The 24,530-nt window shown below is 40.0% G+C and overlaps 1 protein-coding gene across 3 annotated transcripts in view; it reads left to right on the top strand.

Annotated features, from left to right (window-relative positions):
* The first annotated feature begins 16,454 nt into the window (after positions 1-16,454).
* The window catches only part of ALG14 (ALG14 UDP-N-acetylglucosaminyltransferase subunit), a 34,057-nt gene continuing 25,981 nt past the window's right edge, over positions 16,455-24,530 (top strand). For all 3 annotated transcript variants that reach the window (XM_063298286.1, XM_063298284.1, XM_063298285.1), the window contains exons 1-2: positions 16,455-16,619; positions 18,354-18,505. In XM_063298286.1, coding sequence (XP_063154356.1) covers positions 16,481-16,619; positions 18,354-18,505 — 291 coding nt within the window. In that variant the 5' untranslated portion in view covers positions 16,455-16,480. The remainder of the gene's footprint in view (positions 16,620-18,353; positions 18,506-24,530) is intronic.

A 24,530-nucleotide genomic window follows, 5' to 3' on the forward strand; every position in this document is an offset into this window, starting at 1 on the left:
CAGTTGCACAGTCAAGCAGACAACAAAATGAGAAAGTCAAGACTGCTGATAAAATCCCATATTTCAAGATCTGAAATGTTGCTACTGGTATACTGATTATTTCCTGCAGGAGGGTCAAATACAGAAAACATACCTATTATGTTAAAGCACCCATCAGTATTTAGCTCAGAATGGGAAGAACAATTTAACCAAGATGCCTTAATGTATGTAAAAGGTTTCTGAGGTAACCCCATTTGCACTGCTGACTGCAGGTACAGGGAGTTGTGTGCAAATTTTGTACGCTTCCCTGGGGAAAGACAGAACTTCCCACTCCTAGTCAATTAACATGTTGGAGGAGCCTCTCCTATTAACAATGAAATGTCCATCTGTGAAGGCTTTTCACTGGAATGCAGGACGGGGTAGTATTAAAATATGCAAAATCGCACACATCTGGATTGCAATGGTACAAAACTTTTATTACTTACTTCAGCTGATTGCATTAATCAGTCTTAACTATTTAACATTTCCATAAAGTCTCAGGTGTCTGAAAATCCTGTGGGTATCACACCTATTTAAAGCAGGTGTGGCCATCACCTCCCTTTTTGGATCTTTTGAGAAAATAAGGGCCAAAAGGCAAGGAATGCCTCAAACAGACTATTTTTATGTTGGTCTTAAAATCTCCCACTACCCCCTCAAATGGAGGGGGAAAAAAGGGTTCACACACACACTTCCCTGATACCATCAGCCAGGCCCAGTGGTCCTTTGAGTTTTTAAAAATTAAAAACAAAGTCCAGCCCCAACCACAAAAAAGCAGCATGCCACTGATCTAAATGCATTTCTGCCCCAGCATTTCATGGATTGAATCAACTTGTGTTCCCCAACAACATGGTTTGGTTTGTTTTGTTTTGTTTTCTGGTTGTATTTAAAGACTGTAACCCTCCAAATAGGACAATCGAGTTACTCACTTCAGTAACTCGCTAACAGGCTTTCCACTCTGATGTATATCCAGCTCCAGAAAACAGAAACCCTGTTGTCAACATACAACTACTCAGGTCAAAACAAAGCCACTTCTGTTGTAATGTCAGACTGCTTTATACAGGAGCTCACAAGATACCCAGTAATTATAGCAAATAATAATATATCATCTTAAGTTCATTAAATATATACTGTATGGGTGTGTATGGTATCTCAGAGACACAGACACACACACACATATATATACACACACAGTATATATTTGCATGTTATCCTGTTGCCACACCTAACCTGCTTCCACACTATCATGATTAACCTGCTCAAGGTTGTATAAAGTGCCTTGCCCTCAGGATTTCAAGATTGGTATCTACCATAATTACAAAAATCCACACTATTTTAAATCTTTGCAAGCACAGAGACACAAACCATCGTGGCAATCATGCCAGTTTGATTACTAACTGGTTCCACCTAAGTCCATGAGTAGTTTATCGAATAAATTATACAGATAGTAAATTACAGCATTTTTTAAAATGGCGGACTTGTTTTAAATACATGTTTTTTGTAAGTAACTAGTGTGGGAGAGAAACTTGACTGCTTAATTTTGATGCTGTATTTGCGTTCTGCCTTAAGTCAGCATCTTGGAATGTATATTTGAATAAATGCTTAGGACTGCATTATGTACGCATATACACTTATATACTGGCATAGTTAAGTTTATTATAAAACCCCCAGCTGTGGTGGATTTCAGTGCTGCCCTGATTCTCAGGAAGGAGGCAGCATATGCCAAGGAGATAAGAGGACTCACAGTCTGGACAGTGTTTGTATCAATAGGTGGAACTAAGTGGTAGAATCAGGAGGACAAAGTTGTTAACACAGAGAAAGGACTGAGATTGAGGAAGCACACCCTCTGCTGGGAAGTACATCCTTTGGCCCTGGAAGTAGTTCATTTTATTCAACAAGTAGTTTGAACAGGCGGCTTGTATGTGGGAGTTGTTAGCTAATGAAGACCTTTAGTATAAATGGACCTCTGACTCATTATTATTGGAAGAGACTTTGAAACAGTGTTGGTGGGAAAGTGAAGAAGTTCAGGGTGGCCCTGCTCTAGTGTCTCCCCAGTTATTTCCCCTTAGATTAGTTAGGGTAGCAAGATTCTGTCTGTATAGTGAAAGCAAATAAAGAACAGGAGTTTGGAATACACTGACCCATCATTGTTCTTGGGCTGGGCCTGACACCAGTGAACTGGATTGTTAATTATTGGTCTTTATTTAGAAGAGTATATGAAATTTATTGTGGCATAGTTTTGACATATTTTGATTTGAGACTTTTTGGATAACAATAATCAAACATAAATAGAATATGCAGCCAGCTTAATTCCTTTGATGTACACTCTTAACATATTCTTACATAATACAACACTTCTATAAAAATTGAGCCCATCCATGGTTACTCTTACTATAGTTAATAGAATTTTAATGTAGTCTGCAGTCCAAAGCATACAAATACAGAGTTATTGACTTATAATTTATATAGAATAAGATATGAGATCATAAATACTCGATACTATACATATCAAAATGTATGTTATTATATTGTATTGTTTTTAATCCTTGTAAGCCCAGAGTCATCAATGAGTAGGTGACCCTAGAAATTTAAATTATATTAAAATAAACAAATAATTCATGCCTCTTCAAAAAGACTGAATAGCCTCCCCAGCCTGGTGCCCTGTTGATGTGTTGGATTACAACTCCTGGAATTCTCAATCAATCTTTGACCATATTGGCTAGCCATTACAGAAGCTTTAATTCAACACATCTGTAGACTACTAGATATGGAAGGAAGACAATTCAACAATTTCAGCTTGGGGAAAATAATAGACATGGAAGCCCTAGAAAAACACAGAACAGTGATTTGAAAGCAACAACTTACAGATGCCCTGCAACAAATGAGTGAAGCTCAGAGTCCCTCCTTGCAGGGAGAGGGGCGGTAGTACAAATTTGAGACATAAATAAATAAGCATTATATCCAGTCCAAACCAATATCTCCATGACATCTATATTTTAAATGCAATTGCATTTTTAGATAATTGATTTTTACCACTTATATTAATTTTGTGCATAAAATCAACTGATCTTTGCTTACTGTCAAATTTCACCCTTAAACATCATGCAGGCAGGCAAAAGTATCTTCTTTTGGCAGCTGCAGTTTGTGCTACACCGTCAGAAACAGAAACTTAAAGTCAGCCTAAAAGCCTACTTCTAATTTTCTGGTTTCTGTTTATCAAGAATATTGAGAGGGAATACAAATTAAACCTCACCCAGCACTTCAGACTAAGTTAAGGAATTACAAAGGTTTTGAAATGGGAAGTATAAATTACAGGTTTAGGAAAAGGGTGTGTAAGTTGTTCAGAGCCAAGGATTGCCCTTGGCCTTGGCATAGAAAACTGAGGCAAAAAGTGGAGCAGCCCAAACAAAAGCTGGGCTTAATTAAGACAATATTTAAATTAATTAATTACAATGGAATGTATTTAATTTAAATCTATTTAATTTAAAATATTTAATCCCCACATATTTAATAATTTCTATATTTTGTAAAGTTAAAATAACAATTCAACAGCAAGTTTGGGAGAGCTCTGGGGCTATACCTGAGGCTTTCAAGAGGAAACTATGGGCCCCTGGTACAGAGCTTAGAATTCTGTACTAAGGTAAATCATTACATGGTTATGGAAGATACCATAGCATCTTTCTGTCTGTCTGTTTCTCTATATATCTGATTACAGGTCCTCTCACTGGCAATGCTGGCTAGGGGGCAATAAATGTCTAACACAACAAAAGGAGGATGAAGTGCACTTCAGGCATACAGCTTCCAATTAGTTTATTTCAAACGTTCACATGTCTAGCCAAAGCTTTCACTGATCAGCTATTACGATGCATTAAAATGTCTGTTTTCATAAGTGTGTTTGGGTATGTGTGTAGGTTGTGAATTTTTGTGAGGAAGAGGTATTGAGTAGAGATGTTCTAAACACCACAAACCATTTCCTGTTCTAGAGCATTGCTGGCGCTCAATGAAGGATGAACTTGACCAAACATGGGTCAGAGCGCTATTAAGGCCTACCTTGTGGCAATAAGGGCAGGAAAGCATCAGTACATCTTTGCCCTTATCACGTCCACGGATTACTGTCCCACAGCCCTGTTTCGGGTGACACATGCTTTCTTGGTAGAGGGGGCTTGGAGAACCTGTTGCAGGTGCGTGCAGAAGAATTTGTTCAGCATCTATTGGACAAAGTTGCTCAAATTTGCTCAGAGTTGAACGCCAGCTTTGTTGCAGGTCCAGAGGAGATGCCTGGTGAGAAGTCTTGCCTAGTTATCTGGGATTGGTTTGAATGTGTTGGGCCTGAGGAAGTGGACAGGGTCCTTAGGACTGTGAGCTCAGCTACCTGATCTTTAGATCCATGCCCCTCCTGTCATGTGAATGGGTTCTAGTGGTGTTGTATGAGTCGGTTTTAGCAGTGGTGAACTTCTCCTTGAGTGAGGCGGGTGTTCCTTTACTTCTTAAGGATGCCTTGGTTTGCCTCCTCCTCAAGAAGCCATCGCTGGACTCCATTATACTGGACAATTTTCATCCAGTATCTAAACTTCCCTTTCTGGGGAAGTTGGTGGAGAAGATGGTCACACAGCAGCTTCAGAGGACCTTGGATGAAGCGGATTATTTGAATCCCTTTCAGTCAGAATTCAGACCTGGGTATGGGACACAAACAGCATTGGTTGTGCTTTTTGATGATCTCTGGCAAGGGTGGGATGGGGGTTGTGCATCCATTCTTGCCCTACTTGACCTCTCTGAAGCTTTCAGTACCATCAACCATGGTATCCTTCTGGATCAGCTTAGGGGATTGAGGGAGGCGTGGCACCATGTTGTGCTGGTTCACTTCCTTTCATCAGGGTTGGTTCCAGTTGGTGGTGATTGGGGAGGAGAGATCCTGGCCCCTACCATGTGGGCTGCTGCAGGGTTCAGTGCTCTCTCCATTCTTATTCAACATCTACATGAGGCCACTGGGTGAGATCATCTGTCACCATGGGGTGAGGTATCCAATTATACATCTCTGCCCCTGGCGAATTAAGTGATGCTGTGGATGTCTTAGCCCAGCATCTGGAGACTGTGAGGGTCTGGATGGGGAACAACAGGCTTCAGCTGAATCCTGGCAAGACTGAGTAGCTTTGGGTTTTGGGTCCTGCCGGTTCCTGGACTATGCCATCTTTGGTGCTGGATGGGGTTGCACAGCCCCAGACAGACCCGGTATGCAATCTGGGGGTTCTCCTAGACTTGTGACTCCTGTTCAAAGAGCAAGTGGCAGTCAAAGCTAAGAGGGCCTTTGCACAGCTTCATGCTGTGTGCCAGTTGCACCCATTCCTGCATTGGGAGGCTCTGCTCACAGTCACTCATGCCCTAGTCACCTCCTGATTGGATTACTGTAATGCACTCTACATGGGGCTGCCCTTGAAGAGTATCCAGAAGCTTCAGCTGGTGCAAAATGCAGCAGCGCGGGCAGTTATATGTGCTTCTAGAACTGCTCATGTTACATTTCTGCTCTGCAAGCTGCATTGGTTGCCAGTCTGCTTCAGGTCCAATTCAAGGGGCTATTTTTGACCTTTAAAGCCCTTCATGGCATGGGGCTGGGTTATTTGAGGGACCGCCTTTCTCTGATTACTTCTAACCATCCCATCAGATCTGGCAAGAGAGGCACGCTACAGGTCTCATCAATCAGGGAACTACACTTTTTGGGCCCAAGGAGGCGGGCCTTCCCTGCAGTGGTGCCCGACTTATGGAACATTTCCCCCCCCAAAGTGAGGTCATCTCCATCTATAGTTATTTTCCAGAGGTCCCTCAAAACCTGGTTATGTCATCTGGCCTGGGGATCTCAGGGGACCGGTGAAATCTTGAGGTGGCTTCCGTTGCTGATCTAATCTCTTGTGTGTTTTATGCTTTTTAAAAACTTTTTAATTTGACTGCTTTTGAAATGTTCATTGTTTTTATATTTTTTGCTGTACACTGCCCAGAGTCACTTCTTGTGAGATGGGGAGCCATATACAGTAAATTTGATAGATAAATAAATAAATAAATACTTTTGTAATTGCATGTAGCGCTGCTGGAACATTTGAAGTGGACAGTTCCAGGGAAAAACAAAATGTTTGGGAAAAAAACGTTCTGGTGTTGGATTGCTCTGTTTCACACATTCAAAAGAAGGCTGCTCCTTAAATAGATATGAATTTATTACTGATTGATTTTAATGTCTAAACAAAGAGAAGAAAAACATTAACCAGAAGCAAACATTAAAACATTTTTTAAAAAAACTGATAAGCAAAAATGAACTCTCTCTCTCTCTCTCCCCCTATATATATATATATATATATATATATATGTTGTTGTTTATTCATTTAGTTGCCTCCGACTCTTCATGACTTCATGGACCAGCCCACGCCAGAGCTTCCTGTCGGTCGTCAACACCCCCAACTCCCCCAGGGACGAGTCCGTCACCTCTAGAATATCATCCATCCATCTTGCCCTTGGTCGGCCCCTCTTCCTTTTGCCCTCCAATCTCCCTAGCATCAGCATCTTCTCCAGGGTGTCCTGTCTTCTCATTATGTGGCCAGAGTATTTCAGTTTTGCCTTTAATATCATTCCCTCAAGTGAGCAGTCTGGCTTTATTTCCTGGAGGATGGACTGGTTTGATCTTCTTGCAGTCCGAGGCACTCTCAGAATTTTCCTCCAACACCACAGTTCAAAAGCATCGATCTTCCTTCTCTCAGCCTTCCTTATGGTCCAGCTCTCACAGCCATATGTTACTACAGGGAACACCATTGCTTTCACTACGCAGACCTATGTTGCCAGTGTGATGTCTCTGCTCTTAACTATTTTATCGAGATTTGTCATTGCTCTTCTCCCAAGGATTAAACGTCTTCTGATTTCCTATCTGCAGTCAGCATCTGCAGTAATCTTTGCACCTAGAAATACAAAGTCTTTCACTGCCTCTACATTTTCTCCCTCTATTTGCCAGTTATCAATCAAGCTGGTTGCCATAATCTTGGTTTTTTTGAGGTTTAGCTGCAAGCCAGCTTTTGCACTTTCTTCTTTCACCTTCATCATAAGGCTCCTCAGTTCCTCTTCGCTTTCAGACATCAAAGTGGTATCACCTGCATATCTGAGATTCTTAATGTTTCTTCCAGCGATTTTAACTCCAGCCTTGGGTTCCTCAAGCCCAGCATGTCGCATGATGTGTTCTGCGTACAAGTTGAATAGGCAGGGTGAGAGTATACAACCCTGCTGTACTCCTTTCCCAATCTTAAACCAGTCCGTTGTTCCATGGTCAGTTCTTACTGTTGCTACTTGGTCATTATACAGATTCCTCAGGAGGCAGACAAGTTGACTTGGTATCCCCATACCGCTAAGAACTTGCCACAATTTGTTATGGTCCACACAGTCAAAGGCTTTAGAATAGTCAATAAAACAGAAATAGATGTTTTTCTGAAACTCCCTGGCTTTTTCCATTATCCAGCGGATATTGGCAATTTGGTCCCTAGCTCCTCTGCCTTTTCTAAACCCAGCTTGTACATCTGGCAATTCTCGCTCCATGAATTGCTGAAGTCTACCTTGCAGGATCTTGAGCATTACCTTACTGGCATGTGAAATGAGTGCCACTGTTCGATAGTTTGAACATTCTTTAGTGTTTCCCTTTTTTGGTATGGGGATATAAGTTGATTTTTTCCAATCCGATGGCCATTCTTGTGTTTTCCAAATTTGCTGGCATATAGCATGCATTACCTTGACAGCATCATCTTGCAAGATCTTGAGCAGTTCAGCTGGGATGCCGTCGTCTCCTGCTGCCTTGTTATTAGCAATGCTTCTTAAGGCCCATTCAACCTCACACTTCAGGATGTCTGGCTCTAGCTCACTGACCACACCGTCAAAGCTATCCCCGATATTGTTATCCTTCCTGTACAGGTCTCCCATATATTCTTGACACCTTTTCTTGATCTCTTCTTCTTCTGTTAGGTCCTTGTCATCTTTGTTTTTGATCATACCCATTTTGGCCTGGAATTTACCTCCGAAGTTTCTAATTTTCTGGAAGAGGTCTCTTGTCCTTCCTATTCTATTGTCTTCTTCCACATCCACACATTGCTTGTTTAAAAATAAGTCCTTGTCTCTTCTGGCTAACCTCTGGAATTTTGCATTTAATTGGGCATATCTCCCCCTATCACTGTTGCCTTTTGCTTTCCTTCTTTCTTGGGCTACTTCTAGTGTCTCAGCAGACAGCCATTTTGCCTTCTTGGTTTTCTCTTTCTTTGGGATGTATTTTGTTGCCGCCTCCTGAACAATGTTGCGAACTTCTGTCCATAATTCTTCCGGGACCCTATCTACTGAGTCCAGTCCCTTAAATCTATTCTTCACCTCCACTGCATATTCCTTAGGAATATTAGTGAGCTCATATCTAGCTGATCCATGGTCTTCCCTAATCTCTTTAGTCTGATCCTAAATTGTGCAATAAGAAGTTCGTGATCTGAACTACAGTCAGCTCCAGGTCTTGTTTTTACCGACTGTATAGATGTCCGCCACCTTTGGCTGCAAAGGATGTAGTCAATCTGATTTCGGTGTTGTCCATCTGGGGAAGTCCATGTATAAAGCCGTCTCTTCGGTTGTTGGAAGAGTGTGTTTTTTACTATTGAAAGTTCTTCAATATCTATTGAAAGTTCTTCAATAGATTCCAGAATACAGAAATTGAAAACTAAACTTTATGGCACATGTTTTGGAGTGCCTAATACAAAAAAAGGATTACTTGTTAACTTAATTTTATCTTAAGATCATAGGACACTAATATTCTGTAACATTCCAGCCTACTGATTTATTAAAACAGGTAATTCCAATTCGTTGTTCCAAATCACCTGCAGGTTTTCAGTGTCTGTTTTACCACTACTTTTCAGTTGTACATACCAATTAACTGTACACTTGGGAGCCTCCAAAATATTTTCCAATAGTATCAGGAATTTCAGGCACTGCTAATGCATAAAACTTAAACTATAAAATCAAAAGATGGTTTAAATATAAGTATTGCCATTTAGCAGTTTTAGACAATCCAAATTCTTTTTGCAAAACATCACAGGTTTTAAATGAACTGATCCAAAGTATTGGATAACGGACAATGAGCTGATCCAAAATATTAATAACTCTTTTTTGCTCATGAATTCCAGATTTACCAGCAATTTTGGGATTATCCCATAACATCAATCAATCAATCCCATAAGAATTAGAATTGAATTGAATTTCCTTCCCAATATTATCCATATATGTCTTGCAGACTTTAGCACAGGAAAAACATCCAACCTATAAACTAAAACAGGAATCAAGTCTCTTCGAAGACTCTAAGGGGGTCAAATAATAAGTTTCTACTTGTGTTCATAATGGTACTTCAGAAACATTATGTGAAGACCTAGCTCTCCAGAGAAAGTTCTAATGCTGGGAAAGGTGGAAGGAAAGAGAAGAAGAGGATGATCAGCAGCAAGGTGGATGGACTTAGTTAACAGTGATGATGGGTGCACCATTGGAAGACCTGAAAGACCAGGTTAGGGACAGATTGTCATGGAGAAAATGTATCTATGTAGTCTCTAGGCATTGAAAAAAACTTGATGGCACATAATCAATCAATCAATCAATCAATCAATCAAAATGATATAGCTGGAAACAGGGAAATAAACCAGGTCTAGAAAATTTGAACAGACCTGATCCAGGAAAAAACAGAATGTTCTGGAGAGACAATGGAACTTTGGAGTTGGATCACTCTGTTTTACACATCTGAAAAAGAACAGTTTTTTAACAGACATAGATTCTCTACTTTTTTCAGTTGTTTTTAAAAAACGGAACATTTGCAAGCTCTAAGATCACTTTTTCAGGAGCAAATTTCCTCAATTACTACAGAACTGTCTACTGTAACAGTGTACTTTAGGGCTCATCCTTATGGCCAGGTTAACCTGCTAGCCATTAAACTGAGCCAGCAGAAAATCATGCTGGCCCCACTAGCAATCCCTGTCTTGCCACAGGTACAATGGTAGCAAATACTGCTGCTTTTACAGCTAGTCCTTGTTTAGCAACTGACTTGTTTTGCAACCATTTGTAGTTACAACAGTGATGAAAAAGTAACTTTGCAACCAGTCCTCACATTTATGATCTTCACAGGTCTGTAAAACAAAGGAAAGCTGAAGTAAGATCATAAGCACAGTTGCAGTTTCACTTAGCAACTGCTTCGCTTAATGACCAAGTTGCCAGTCCCAATTGTGGTCACTAAACAAGGACTATCTGTATTTACAGTATACAAGGTGTCATGCGCTGCCTACCTCCGAGTAACACACAGACACTGATTCCGTTGAAGCAGGCTCTGGTTTATTCGTAGTGTAGATACAGTGGTAGAAAAAAGCTGAGAGTGACAGGAGCGCGCCGGTGCGGGGTTTAAATACCCCGCGCCGGTCAGCGCCCCCTCACTCGAGGTTACGTCACCCCCCCTTTGTCCAACATGCTGTCTTGCCGGTAGGTGAGGGGTTGCGAGGCCCCGCTGGCGCTCCGGGATCGCCCATCATCGGTTTCCCTATTCCTCCGGTGATTGCTGTCAGCTGGGCGATCTCCGTTGCGCTAGCGCTAACAGCTTGGGTGTGCCTCGCGATCCGTTTAGCCATTGTATCTTGTTCTTTCGTCTTTGTGAGTTGATGGCTGCTTATCTTGAGCCCCTTCCCCTGTTTCCTTGTTATTGTCATGTGTGCCATTGCGCTGATGTCTTCAGCTCAACGGCACTCATGACACAAGGTATGTTATGGACAGGGATTGGTGGATTTCTCCAGCTTTTTTTCCCATCCATCCCAACAAATGGTTCTCAGATGACAGATAAAATACCTATCAAACACTCTTTTTATTGTGGGATTAGTCTAGGATTCAAGGAGAAGGCAAGTTCTGACATGTGTCTAGATAGGCAGGGTAAGCACCTTTCAAAACTTACTGTGGTTTTTCCCAGTACTTTGCATAGGTGTATACAAAGGATGGATCTGGGGTATCTTTTGGGTGCCTAGGAAAGATTAAGGATGGGAATGGGAGGAAGAGCTTCTTAGAGACAAGCTACTCCATATTCCTCTGATCCTCAAAGAGATCTAAAATTGCACTTTCAAAATTTGGCTATTTGCTTCTGAGGTGGCACAATTTGGGGGTTTGTAGGTGACGAATTTTAAAAGTGGAAATGCAAGCAGCTTGCCTCCCAGAGGCTTTCTACTTCCATTCCCACCATTTAGCTACCAGAGTGGTAAGAGGTAGCGTTAGACCCATAGGCTGTTCATCTGGCCTCAGGAAACCATGATTCAGTAACAGGGAAACATACTGGAAAGTCCAAGACTTTAGATAGTACCAAATCATAGATAATTTTCCTGGAGAAAACTCAGGTTTTATTTGGGTAACACAAGAAATCTCAGCAGAGAAATCTTTTTCATAGCTTCAACAAAACTTGTGGGCTGCTCTGTCTAGATGGCACGCCAATTTAGGGGATAAAGAAACTCCAGTGACTCATTAACCCACTTGTGTGGAAAGACTCTCAGTTCAAATCTTCAGTCTGCTGTTGATCTTGGAGGGTAGTCATGATGTCTGTCATTGCTGGGTCCATATGTCACACTATCCCATGCTTGTTTAAATAAGGCCTTGTTCTCTATAATTCTAAACTACAATGGCTGGTTCACCTATAGTGCTAAGCCAGGAGCAGACACCCTGAAGTCCCAGAGCTACAGGTAGCCCACAAGTACCTTTTATGGCCTTCACAATCTCCTTTATACTGCTTCCTCTACTTCGTGGTGAAAAATAGATAAAGATCATAATGTAAGCCAAAAGCAGGTACATCACAGTTGCAAATAAAAAAAAAAATGCCCCAAAATCCATCCCCCTCCAACTGTGATGATGTGCCTTAACAAATCTAGGGCCCTCATCTACATCCCTTTTAAGTGCAGCCTGTAGCCTTCAAAAGGTGACTCATCACTGTGCTAGGTCTTAAAAAATAGGACTTGGTTTAGGGCCATTCATTATTCCCCAGCATAACCTATGTTTCAAGATTCTTTTAAAGGTAAACTAGAGGAAGGAAGGAAGGAAGGAAGGAAGGAAGGAAGGAAGGAAGGAAGGAAGGAAGGAAGGAAGGAAGGAAGGAAGGTTTATGCTGTCCTGATCTTCTGGGGGAAGGACAGGATAAAAATAGAGTAACAACAAGCTATCATAAAATAGGTTTGGGTTTAATCCCAGCAAGCAAAATGGCTGTGGCTACAGAAGCCTGCCAATACCAGAATCTTTGGTTTTGTTTGGGGTTGCAGCACTTGAGGTAGAGCTAGGTCATAATCTGTGAGTCCTCCTGGACTCTCAGCTCCTGCTTAAAGGGCAGGTGGCAGCTGTGTCTAGGAAGGCTTTCACATAATTACATCTTGAGCATCAATTATGGCCTTACCTAGACTGGAAGACATGCCTTAGTCCTTTCATTTTTACTATTGTGGCTTGACACCATCAGAAGGGACACTGGAATGACTTTGATGGAACTAAAGGAAGCTGTAAGAGATAGAAAGGCATGGAAAGCATCGATCCACAAAGTGACCGAGAGTTGGACACAACTGAACGGACAGACCAAAAACAAAATGTGTTTTACATGTGGCTGGCCTTGAAGACTGCAAAGGCCAGAATGCAGCAGTCTGAATAGACATTCCCATGTAACACCTCTGCTTTGAGATCTGCATGGTGCACCAGCTATTTTCAGTGTAATTCAAGGTGTTGACTGTCATCTAAAAAGTCCAAGGTGCCTTGGAGCCTGGATATCACTGGGGCTACCCATTCCCACTAGTTTCTGCCCATCCAAAAGATCTGGAAAAGTAGGTCCCTTCTTTAAGAGAATGCCATCTCCAGGGATCCCAGGGATCTTCTTTGGAACAGCATCTCCCCCCTCTCCCCCAAGATGAGATTAGCTCCTTCCCTCTAAACATTCCAGGAAGCAGACAAAGTTTATTGTAATTTGTTGTTTCATTTTGTTATTCCTTTTATTATTTTGATGCATTGTTTGTAATCATCTTACTGGAGAGGGTCCTGTGAACTATCCTAAAGCTCTGGGGATTGCAGAGACATTAAATCCTAATGAATAAATGAATAATAAATAAAAAGAAATTTGGAAGGCTGAAATGAAGAACAGCAAATCAGATTAAGATGTAGCATTATGCATAGTTAGGCATACTGAGTTTACACATGCAGTAAAACCATTAGGTAGTTTATTTGCTTATAGTTTAGTATAATACTGTATTCCCTCTTTAATTTAAAGACACTTTTTAGGGAAGTTTGGCTCCTGATAACTGCATTCATGCTGTTTTCTTGGCAGCACAAGGAAAGAAGCATTGCTCTTTTGTTTTTTTAAATGACCCTGAAATTCCCAGGTGGTCCACCATACAAGACATAACCAGAATTAATCCTGCTTAGCTTTGGAGATCAGCCAAGCTCAGCTAAGTGCTGCCCAGGCTGGGGCATTTCCTCTTTATTTTAGCACATTATTGCCTTAACAAAATATGGCTATTCTTTGCTCATCATACACTGTATTTTTACATATGACATGGAGTGATTGTGAGAATGGAATTAGGACAGCACTGATAACATTTTACATTTAATATACATAATTATAGAGAGCAAGTTTGGTGTGGTGGTTAAAGCATCACCTAGAAACTGGGAGACCATGAGTTCCAGTCCCACCTTAGGCACGAAGCCAGCTGGGTGACTTTGGGCCAGTCCCTCTCTCTCAGCCTGAGGAAGAAGGCAATAGCAAACTACTTCTGAAACACCTTCCAAGAAAACTGCAGGGACTTGTCCAGGCAGTCTCTGAGAATCGGACACAATTGAATGGATTTTAAAAAATGTAATTATAGATGATCTCTGTATAAGAACCAGGGAAGATAAAATCCAGGAGAGTAACTTGTTAATTTTTATAACAAATCCGAGAGACTCGTGAAGCCCAAACCTATGTCTGTTTACATTAGAAAGGGAAGAAATTATACTGTATTCAAAGGAATTCACTGTAAGCATGCCTGGAAGTGTAATCATCTACCTCTTTAATCATATATAAGCTAATTGAGGTTAATTTCTGGTAACTATATAAACCTCCTCCATGTAGTCTTTTTGGCTACCATGCAAAAATGGTTTTCTATTTTTTTCTGGGACTATATTTTATAACATCTGGATGGATTAGATGATCTGGGGATATCAAAAGTTTGCAGAGTTGCCTTAATAAAACCCATGCCTTCATATGAATTAACTAACAAGTATGAGTCAGTATTACAACCCTATAGCCACTTTATCTCCCATAGAAAAGAGTCTACTTCTTGATTTCTGGGGCAAAGTAAAGACAGCTCTGCAAAAGCAGAGCTGACAACTGCAGCAAAGACCAAGGAACTGGTGAGTAGACTGGTTCCTTGGAACCTCTTTGGATAAAAAGAGGGTGGGAGATCACCCACATGTGCTCCAGACTGCTGCTCCCCATAAGGATACCACAGGACAGCATTTTTCCGCAGATTTGAGTGCCGGAAGATGACAGGATCAGCCATCTTGTTTGAAATTGTGGCAGAGCCTTTTAAAGGACACTAAATTTGCAAACCTCACTTTCTTATCACTTTTGGAAATTGCCTATTAACCATCTTAAAGCTATTAGAGACCTTCAGAATGACAGGTTTGAAAAGTCTTCATCGAGTGAGTTTATCTTCAACTTTGAACAAAAGAAAAATTAATAACAAGCTTAAGAACTTAAATAATTTGAAGTAAACAGCAGAAAGCTAAATAAGATTATAAATGGATTAAGGGTCCAGATAAATTTGGAATATTGGCTTTTACTATAAGATTTTTGAAATAACTATAAAAAATAAACAACTTCTCAGAGACTGCTTGAACAAGTCCTTGCAGTTTTTTTGGCAGGTTTTTCAGACTTATTTTGGTTATCCTGGCAATTATAAGTCATAAAAAAGTTAAGTGATGATTTTAGAAACTGGACACTAGAGGAGACTAAAGATTTTTAGCAGAAGAAAAAAAAAATACAAGCCTGTCGTCAGTTAATACTGGAACTTACAGAATGATACAAAAGATTATAACATTGGAAATATTAAAGATCTTTGAAGAATGGAGCCAGAAGTTAGTAACTACAATATCAACACTGTCAGTAATGATGTCTGCTTCTATGGATAGATTATGTCTAAAAAATGTTAATGAAGGAATGACAGATGTGGAACAAATTTTATCTGATAAGATAAAGTACAGAATATGGAATTACAAATGACATGCCAAGAGAATGATTTGGAGAAGGATGCTTTATTGGATATACAAAAGAAACTGGCTAAAGTTTTAAAAATTAAAAGGGAAATACAAATGATAAACCAAGATAATGACCTGGACAATGTTTTCTTTTTCTTATTGGATCTACAAAAGAGGCTTCTTAAAGCCTTGAAGAAATCTTTGTGATGGAATAAAGAATTGAAATCAAATCCTATGAAAATATTTGATTGAATTAAAGATTAAGACTGTTAGAAGTAAAAGGAAGGAATATAAAGTTTGTTTATTTGTTCAAGTTAAAATACAACTTTTTTTTTTTTTTGCAATGTTCTGGCAACCCTTTATGGACTTTTTGCTGATACCAGGATTGAAAAGTTGATGTTTTATGCATTTGCTTATAGATAAGGGATGGGATATGGGATGAAGAGAAATCTGTTTACCATTATGGGGGAGAAGAGTTATTAAATTTGTTTATACTTGTGATGAAGGTTGAAGTCACTTCTTTATATATTTCTTTTTATTATATTCTTTTTTCTTTTTCTTTTTTCCTGAACTTTTTATTCTTCCTTTCCATTCTCTTCTCTAAGTTTAGTTTGTATTAGTTTTTACTATTGTAATAAAAATTCTTAATAAAAATTATATTAAAAAAAAAGAAGAGTCTACTTCTCCACAGTCCATTTCATACACCTTGTAAAATATGACTTATTTAGAATACAATCATAAATGTTAGTGTTTAACATATGTCAATATTGTGGAGCAAAGAAGTAGCAAAAAAAAAAAAACAGTAGGAAGGTGTGACTCTTCCATTTCTAGTAAATTTACCTTCTTCAGACTTATGCTCATAATAAGGGTTTTTTGTTTCAATTCCACTAAAACACTACAGAAGTACATTGCTATTCTCACCATAGGCTAACAGAAAAGCACACCGGTCTGACACCTGGAAAAACCTAGGCTCTGCTGTCTGCTTATTAATTTCGAGAATATTTTCTTTTTTGAAATAAGTATTGTAGCTATGTATGATCAACGCAACGCTTGAGAAAAACAGGGAACGGTGACGAAAGCATTTTGATGGGATAGGAAGAATGAACAGCAGACGATTCTGCAGTATTTTGAACTGCTTCGGCTCCCATAATCCCCGCCCCCCGCTTCCTACGGTAGATTTTAATTGCGTGATGGCCTGGATATGGAATGGTTGTTCTGGACAAATCTGGGCGTCGCTGTCTTCTTTCTCCCTTTGCTGCTGCTTCTCGTCGTGCGGTTTGTGAAGCCACGTCCTGTCTCTCATAATGGTGCTATCAAACTTCTGGTGGTAGCCGGTTCTGGTAAGACAAAAAACTAGAAACAGTGAACTACATCCGTAGCTGTGGCCATCCGGACTACATTACCCAGAAAGCAAAGCAGCCGCTACAGAAACAAGGCGTTCTTGGTGCTGATTGCTATTCTTGCTAGGCATGCTGGAAATTGTAGTTTTTGTGTAGAGATTTGCGAAATTTTGTTTGGAATTCGGTGATACTTGTCCAGAGAGGAATCGGGTCTTCCGTCGAATATTTTATAGGCAGAATATTACTGTTCTATTCGTAATTTTAATTCTTAATTTCAATCGTAAGGCTTAATTTTTTTTAAGAATAACTGTTAATAGCGTGAGATTGCAGCTCAACGCACAAAGTGTAAATTGTAGAGCGGGTAAAGACTTAGAATTGGGGAAAGGACCCTCAGCCAGGGAGATTTTATTTATCTCAGTTATGTTCTGCTTTTCTCCTAGGAGATCAAAGCTACTGGACCTCAAAGGAGGAAACTAGCTCAGAGTGACCCTGTGAGCTTTGTCACCCAAGGGAACTTGAACCTGGGTGTCCCCAGTTTTAGTCCACTTGGATTCCTTGGTCTAGACTGATACACTACAGTGTACTAAGGTGGAAATGTTGCAATGGCATCTGAGTAGGGGTATCTGTACCTGCTTACCTACAAGTTACATTAAATATGTATTTGGAAAAGGATGTTTAACATTGCTCCTTCTGTTGTAAAGGAAAGCAGAGTAAATTCCAGTCGTTTTTTCCTTTGCCCTGCAGCCAAAATTATAAAACAACAAAACCCCTTAAAACTGCCCCCTCCCACTGCCTTTCTCTTGAGGTTGGGCAGTAGGAAAGTGTGTAAGGAAGAAAAGACAGCCTACCTCTGCTCTCTTGCACTGAAACAGGGAAAATGTCCTGCCTGGAAGCTATGTGCTGGCTGGTATTTGGTCCTCTTTTCTTGCTGGGGAGGAAAAAAAAGCAGCTCTTAATTTGTTACTTGCTGGTAAAGTTCACACATCATACTAAGATATAATGTGGTTTGTTTGATTTTGATTCAGCGTGATGTGTAAACCCAGACTTTGCATTTTGTAAACCATGGTTTTATAGCTTAGTTTGATGTCACCATAGTTTACTCAATAAAGTAAACTATCAAACTGGATAAAAGAAACCATAGCTTAGCACTACATGGGCATTCACTTGCAGTGTCTCTCTGAATTGGCTAGTGTTCCACACCACCTAGTAAGAGCAGTTGATGGCAAGCAAAGGGGAACCTGCTTTGCCACCTCTTGCTTCCTCCCCCCATTTGCTCCTCTTCTTTCTACTACACAGTGAAACAAAACAGGTCGTCCTCTTCATTCCCTTTGGCTAAGTCATTCTGTTCCATTAGCCAAAGAGAAAGTGTTAGCAAACAGTGAGAGAGAATTGGAGTAGAAAAGGACAGGAGAGTAACTGGAGACAGCGGTAACTATTACTAGCATGGTCTTGCTGTTTCATACAACGTAGGGAACCACAAACAAACAAACCACATAGTTTAGCTTGCTGTACAAGCCTGTCTTGTGGTTAGTTTACAGTTCAGTGTCAGGCAAAACAAAGAATTGGGTTAATTAAGGAAACTGTGCTTAAGTTAATCGTGAATAAGCTTGTATGTAAAATCCCGCCAACAAAGGAGTGAGCCTGCTTGGAGGTAAATCAGCAAAATGAAAAAAAAAATCTCATTCTAAAGTCAGTGTAACTTACATAAGCTAATTCTGATTCTGTATTTTTCAGGAGGACACACCACAGAAATCTTAAGGCTGCTTAACAGCCTCTCCCAGAAATACTCTCCCAGGCATTATGTTTTGGCTGATTCAGATAAGATGAGTGAAGAAAAAATCCGCTGTTTTGAACAAAAAAGAGCTGGAAAATACTCTGATTCCTTGGTGAGTTTTTATATCTATCTTTATTAAATAGTAATGTCACATTTCCTGTTAAAATATTGTAAGTTTTCCCAATATGCACTAAATTTTCATATCTAGATTCTTCACTTTTTTCGTTAACCTGGGTTGCCCTTTCCCTGCAGGCCAGAGAAAGCTTCACTAAGCGCCTAACTCCAGAGGAAGGGAGCTGGGTTTGAGACCAACCTCGAAGGATCTGTGCCCTCCAAACACTGTTTAGCTGTCTTTCTAGACCTTTTGGCTCTGTCTTGTAGCTCTAATCCAGTGTTTCTCAACCTTGGCAACTTTAAGTTGTGTGGACTTCAACTCCCAGAATTCCCCAGCCAGCCATTCCCCATGCTGGCTGGGGAATTCTGGGAGTTGAAGTCCACATATCTTAAGTTGCCAAGGCTGAGAAACACTGCTCTAATCCATACTGTTTTGCATGCATCAGTATGGGATATGTCTGATCCCTAGACCAAATGGAGTGAGGTTTCCTATTTAATTGCCAGCTTCTTCCCTGGTTCATGACTATGGAACATTTCCTGAAAAGGTTGTTGCTGGATGAGGCTACTCCTTTTCTCAAGCAAGGATCCCCTTTATGCATCCATCTCCCACTGTGCAATGAAGCTTCCAAACAGCAACAGTCAACACAAATGGGGGCTATGTTAAATACTCCCTGCAGCATAGAAGGTGGGAACATCTTAGAATAAGCTATGAGTGAAACTTCAAACAAACATCTTGGGGTAACATACTTGAACTTGGCTAGTGGTATATAGCCCTATAACATGCCTGCTTGAAACCAATGTGGCTCATTGTCCCTACCCCTGTTCTGAGCTAGACCATTTCTAGCACTGAGCATGGGCCGGGGTAGATGTAGATTTTTTGCTAACACTTCAGGGAGATGTGATGTTGTGTGAGAGTGACCTTGGGAGACAGGAGGAAGACCCACAGCCTAGGCAACGGTCTGATAAGAGGCAGCTCAGTCCGCAGGTGGGAGAGAAGCGTGGGAAGCGTTTCAGAAGGGACCCTCCCTAGTTTTCCAGAGGCTGAGAGGAGAGGAGAGGAGAGGGGAAGGAATTCTTTCAGCCTTGCAAGATTCTGTTTAATGTAACCTTACAATAAAGGTAGTGCTGATGCTCCTGGTTGGGCTTCTTGTCTAGACTACCTCGAAAGGCTAACAGATGTTTAAGTGTCAGCTATCTAGTATAGTAATTACAAAATAAGTAACAAACTTCCATATTAATTATAATACTGAAATGAAGAGAACAAAGGGTAAATTAAAGTTGGTTTTTGTTAGGAGAGAGTTCTATCAGCCCAGCTATTCCCTGGACTTAATACTCCATAGTTCAAGTGTACATCTTTTGTACCAAACTGCTTGGTGGACCTTGGGTTCTTGTTTAAAAAAATAAATAAAAGGTTCACAAGCCTGAGTTCTTCTCACCTTTCTTCTAGCAGTAAAGAAAATTTTAAAAATGGCATAGCCTCAGCATTAGAGGAGATTTGTTAAGCATTGGGGGTTTGTGATGTTGAACTGACTCATGAATAATTTCCACTAATTACTCATTACACATTTGTCACTGTGTATTTAAGATTCTCAAGATAATCCATTAAACATATTCAGATAAATCTTTCTTAAAATTTCTAGGCCACAATAAAACAGAAATGTAAGCGTGCATGGACTTAAATTGCTCCGTGGTTTTTTTTGTGTGTGGGGGAGCTGTAGCCATAGCCTTTTATATGTTGCAATTTGTTTCCCAGTGGTATTTCATTATTCATGGGGAAGTGAAGTGAATTAATGGAAGCATTCCAAGCCACAAGGTTGCAATCCTATACACACTTACTTGGAGTTACATCCCTTTGAACTCAGTGAGTCCAAGTAGACTTCACGTAGGATTACACTCTGGCCCTGTTCACACATCAAGATTAACAAGATAAATTAGCATAATGTGCAAACCCAAAAACAGCACCAGAGCAGGGAGATCAGTTTCCAATCCGAAGCAACCCCAGGTTTGTTTGGGGTTCAGCTATCCTGTTCAGCCATAGCTGTATGACAAAAACATGGGCTAACATAAAGTGAACCCTCTCTTGTGGCTGTTTTACATAGAGATGAGAGCCTAGAGTGCCCTCCTCCAAATTATGCTTTTCTAGCCATTCCAATTTCATTGTTTTGTTTGTTTGGATTACCCACCCTGGTAACATAGAATTTGCCTGCAGCGTGAACAGAATATTACATTTGTGTCATGGCATTGTGATGGTTTTGTACAAGCATTAGGATTGGTAGCCACATTCTAAAATCACTTTCTCCAGACTGATGCTTCTTAGAAGTGCTAGACTTCCATAATCCAGCAACATGACCATTAGCAGATGTTTAGCACAGACTACTATAACCTGATGAGTTCCAGATGAGTTGGACTCCAACTGCTGTAATCCTCTGGGCAGCACGGCCTTTGGCCATACTGGCTGAAGACTACAGAAACTGATCCAACACATTTGAAGAGTAATAGGTTGAGGTGTATATATTTATCTAACAGGCCATTGGAATAGGATGTTACACACACATTTCTAGTTTTGTACCTGATTCAGCACACATCCAAACTTTTTCTCCTTACGGCCTTGCCAGCAATCCTTTTTTTACTTGAATTAATATGGGATATAGGTGATTTCCAATTCGTTGCTACAGTGACGATAAACTGGGAGGCTTGGAAGTGGGTAGATTGAAGATCCACAAAAAAAAAATTCTTCAATCTCTTCCAATGCAGAATTATAGAAAAATATCAAAAAGAGGAGTGGATTTTATCTGGTATATATCTTATTAAATGTATATTAACATACATCTGTTTTAACTAACAAGTTCTATGTAACAAAAATTCAAGAATATGAGAGCTATGTTTCTATTGGATTGACTTCTGAAGTTTCCATACTGTGAAATACTTTTGTTTCTGAGATATCAAAGTTGGAGATTTTGTTCCCTTTGAGGTACTAATTTTTTTTCCCCCTCTCTCTGTTTGGAGACATACTGTGAGTTCTAGTCCCACCTTAGGCACAAAGCCAGTTGGGTGACCTTGGGCCAGTCACCCTCTCTCAGCCCTGGGAAGCAGGCAGTGGCAAACCACTTCTGAAAAACATTGTCAGGAAAACTGCAGGGACTTGTCCAGGCAGTCTCCGAGAATTGGACACAATTGAACAGATTTTTAAAAAAATCCTGTACTGAATCCATAGAAGGTTTACTCTCTCCCTGTCTTCCCACCTTGTCCCTAAAATAGAAAAAAGAATAGTGTCTGAATTACATTAAACAGATGAAGATGTAGGTTTCAGAATATTTAGATATAGCTATATAAGCTGAGGCAAGAGGCAACGTAATCTAGCATTCGGTGTAATCAGCCAGGTCCATTCAGAAAGCCACAAACATGAACAGGTAGGCACTTGTCACTTCCATAGTTGCTCTATAGCAGCTGATACTTAAAGCATAATGCTTGTGATTCTAGAAGCTGTAATCAGTTGTCAAGTTTAGTAGCTGTTCATAGCAATCTAATTCATGGAAACCCAGTTTAGTTCTTTTTTGTGAAAGGAGATGAAATGTGTCTTCTAAAATGGGATTTTCCATGCATGGTGTTTATAAGTACTTGCATTACCAATCATTAACTTTATTTAATCGGCTGCTAGGTTGAATGAGAGCACAAATTGAGTTAATTAAATTGCCTTTGAATCATTTGGCCAATAAAATCAAACAGGGATCTAATATTTGGTGTTCAGGACAGTGGACCACCATTCTAGTGTGTGAAAGGTGTTCCACCAAGTTTGGTGTCTTACTTTTAATCTTTGCTTTGGATCCATATATACATACAAAAGGGATGCTGGACTGGGAGGAGATAACATTTACAGATAAGGATTTTATAGCATTTTCTTTCTCATTAGCATTACTACATTTTCTGTTCATTTTCTCTAGAACAACATTCCAGAGATCGGACATTTTTTAAAATAAGCACAAGGAAAAATGACTTTGGGTATGAATCAGAGCCAACCACCAAGACATCTTGGATTGCTTGGTGACTTTAAAGAAAGATTAGGTCAGATCCCAGAGGATGGGTAAAAACCAATGGGTCCCAGAGTGCAGGATACTATGGGATCTAGTGTGGCCCCTGAATATCCACCTGACAATAAGTCCAAATTTCCCCGCTTTCTTACCTTGTTACACTCCGTACCTATTACTTCTGTTTTTCAGCACTTTGTTTTCTCTGCCTCTTTCTTATCCTGCTTGCACTACCTGTTCCTTGCTTTTGCCTTCCTTTTAATCTTGCTTTTTAAATCTCTCTTTTGCTCCTGAAAGTATATTGTCTCCCCGTTGTTGTTTTTCTTTTATCTTCTCAGCACACAAAATTTGGGGGCCTCTCCCTGAATTTGAGTCTCAGTGCCATGGTGCCCTCTCCTGAACACAAAATAAGCTATTGCTGTAAAAGTGTATATACATCCTGGTTTTAAATCTGAACAGAGTGGAAGCTGTGTATATGTGCAGGGAAGGGGGGTAGAATAGAGATAAAGGTGAAAAGTTCTTGATTCAAGCTTGACTACTGGTAACTACATGTGCATGTAGTTTTTTTGGCAACAGTAAGGAAATAGTTTGCCACTGCATTCTCCTGAAATGTTTTTTCAACTTCCCAGGCTAGCCTTCAGTACTGGTAATATCCAATCCAATCCTGTTTAGCATTTTCAGTCAACTAAAGTGGATGCATGCTGCCACCTGCAGTAAGTTGGGGAAAAGTAAATTACTATTTTTAAATTATGTTTAAACTTAAACAGAACTGGAACAGAAACATGTGAAAACTATTTTATAATATGAATAGAGAAGTGTGTTTGTGTTAGGAATGGGTGAACTATTTAATTTTTTTATTTAATGTAATTGGGTTCTTTTTGGCCTACACCCACTCATTTTTGAGTGTAACCCTTGACCTGCCACAAAAGCTAATGCAGCCTCTTTTCCATGGGAAACAATGTTGAAAGCAATTTAATTAAAAACAGTCAGAATATACAGTAATTGTATAAATTCAACATTTCCCTGATACTATATCTGGAAAGAACAAAACATAATTCAAATAACAATCCAAAAAAGATACATTTTATGCAAGGCTGAATGTCTCCAGAGCAACTCCTGAAATTTGATGGTCCCTAAGTACTCTTGCAGGAAGGACAATTTAATGTAGATTGCACCAGTAGGCATTTCCCTCTGACCAGCTGGAAATGATCCAGACAGAAGACCAGGGACTAGCAACCATGTGGTGGCTTTTCTGTTCCCTTTGGAGCTTCCCTAGGCTAGATTCTGGGCAGTAATGGATTGTTTGGGGGTTTGATCTGACCCAGATCAAACTGCTTGATGTGTTTTAGGCATGATTGCAGAGATACAAAGCCTGCTTTGATGTGGTTTTGTTTTGTACTTGGAGAATCTGCCTGAGACAAATAGAAGATCTTCTACTAAAAATTAATCCCAAGTAATGTTCAAAGCTTGGCAGGTACTTCCAAGAGGAGGCTAGAGCAGGACTCTTAATATGAATTCAGAAGATTTAGTTTCACACCTTTAATCCAGGAGTGGGCTAAAGGTAGGTCAGAACATACAGACAGAGCTATTTGTAATAGCTCAAAAAGCGTCTTAAATTCCCAAACTTGTTTTACAATAAACACTCATAGATTTAGATGGGGAGATGCACAAACATACATGGATGTAAGTTTGTACGGAGGGTGGGGGAGAGAGAGAGAGAAATTAGGTTCAAGAAATAGGTGAAGAAATTTCAAGGTAACCCAGAATGGACTTTTTTTCTGAAAGACTCTGAATTCAGTTCTAGAAAAAATTGCTAAGCTGATACTTTGATTTTAAGTTTGTGCCTTTGGATGATTTGGGGATTACAAGAGGAACATTCTGAAGTCTTGCTAACAGTTGCATCTTATTGTCCACCAGATGGGGCACAAAGCTAAGTCAGTTGATCTAGGGCTGCGTGATACATCTATGCCAGCCTTGTTTAAAAGCACTCAAAAGTTG

Source organism: Candoia aspera, chromosome 3, assembly GCF_035149785.1.
Source record: "Candoia aspera isolate rCanAsp1 chromosome 3, rCanAsp1.hap2, whole genome shotgun sequence".
Classification (NCBI taxonomy): domain Eukaryota; kingdom Metazoa; phylum Chordata; class Lepidosauria; order Squamata; family Boidae; genus Candoia; species Candoia aspera.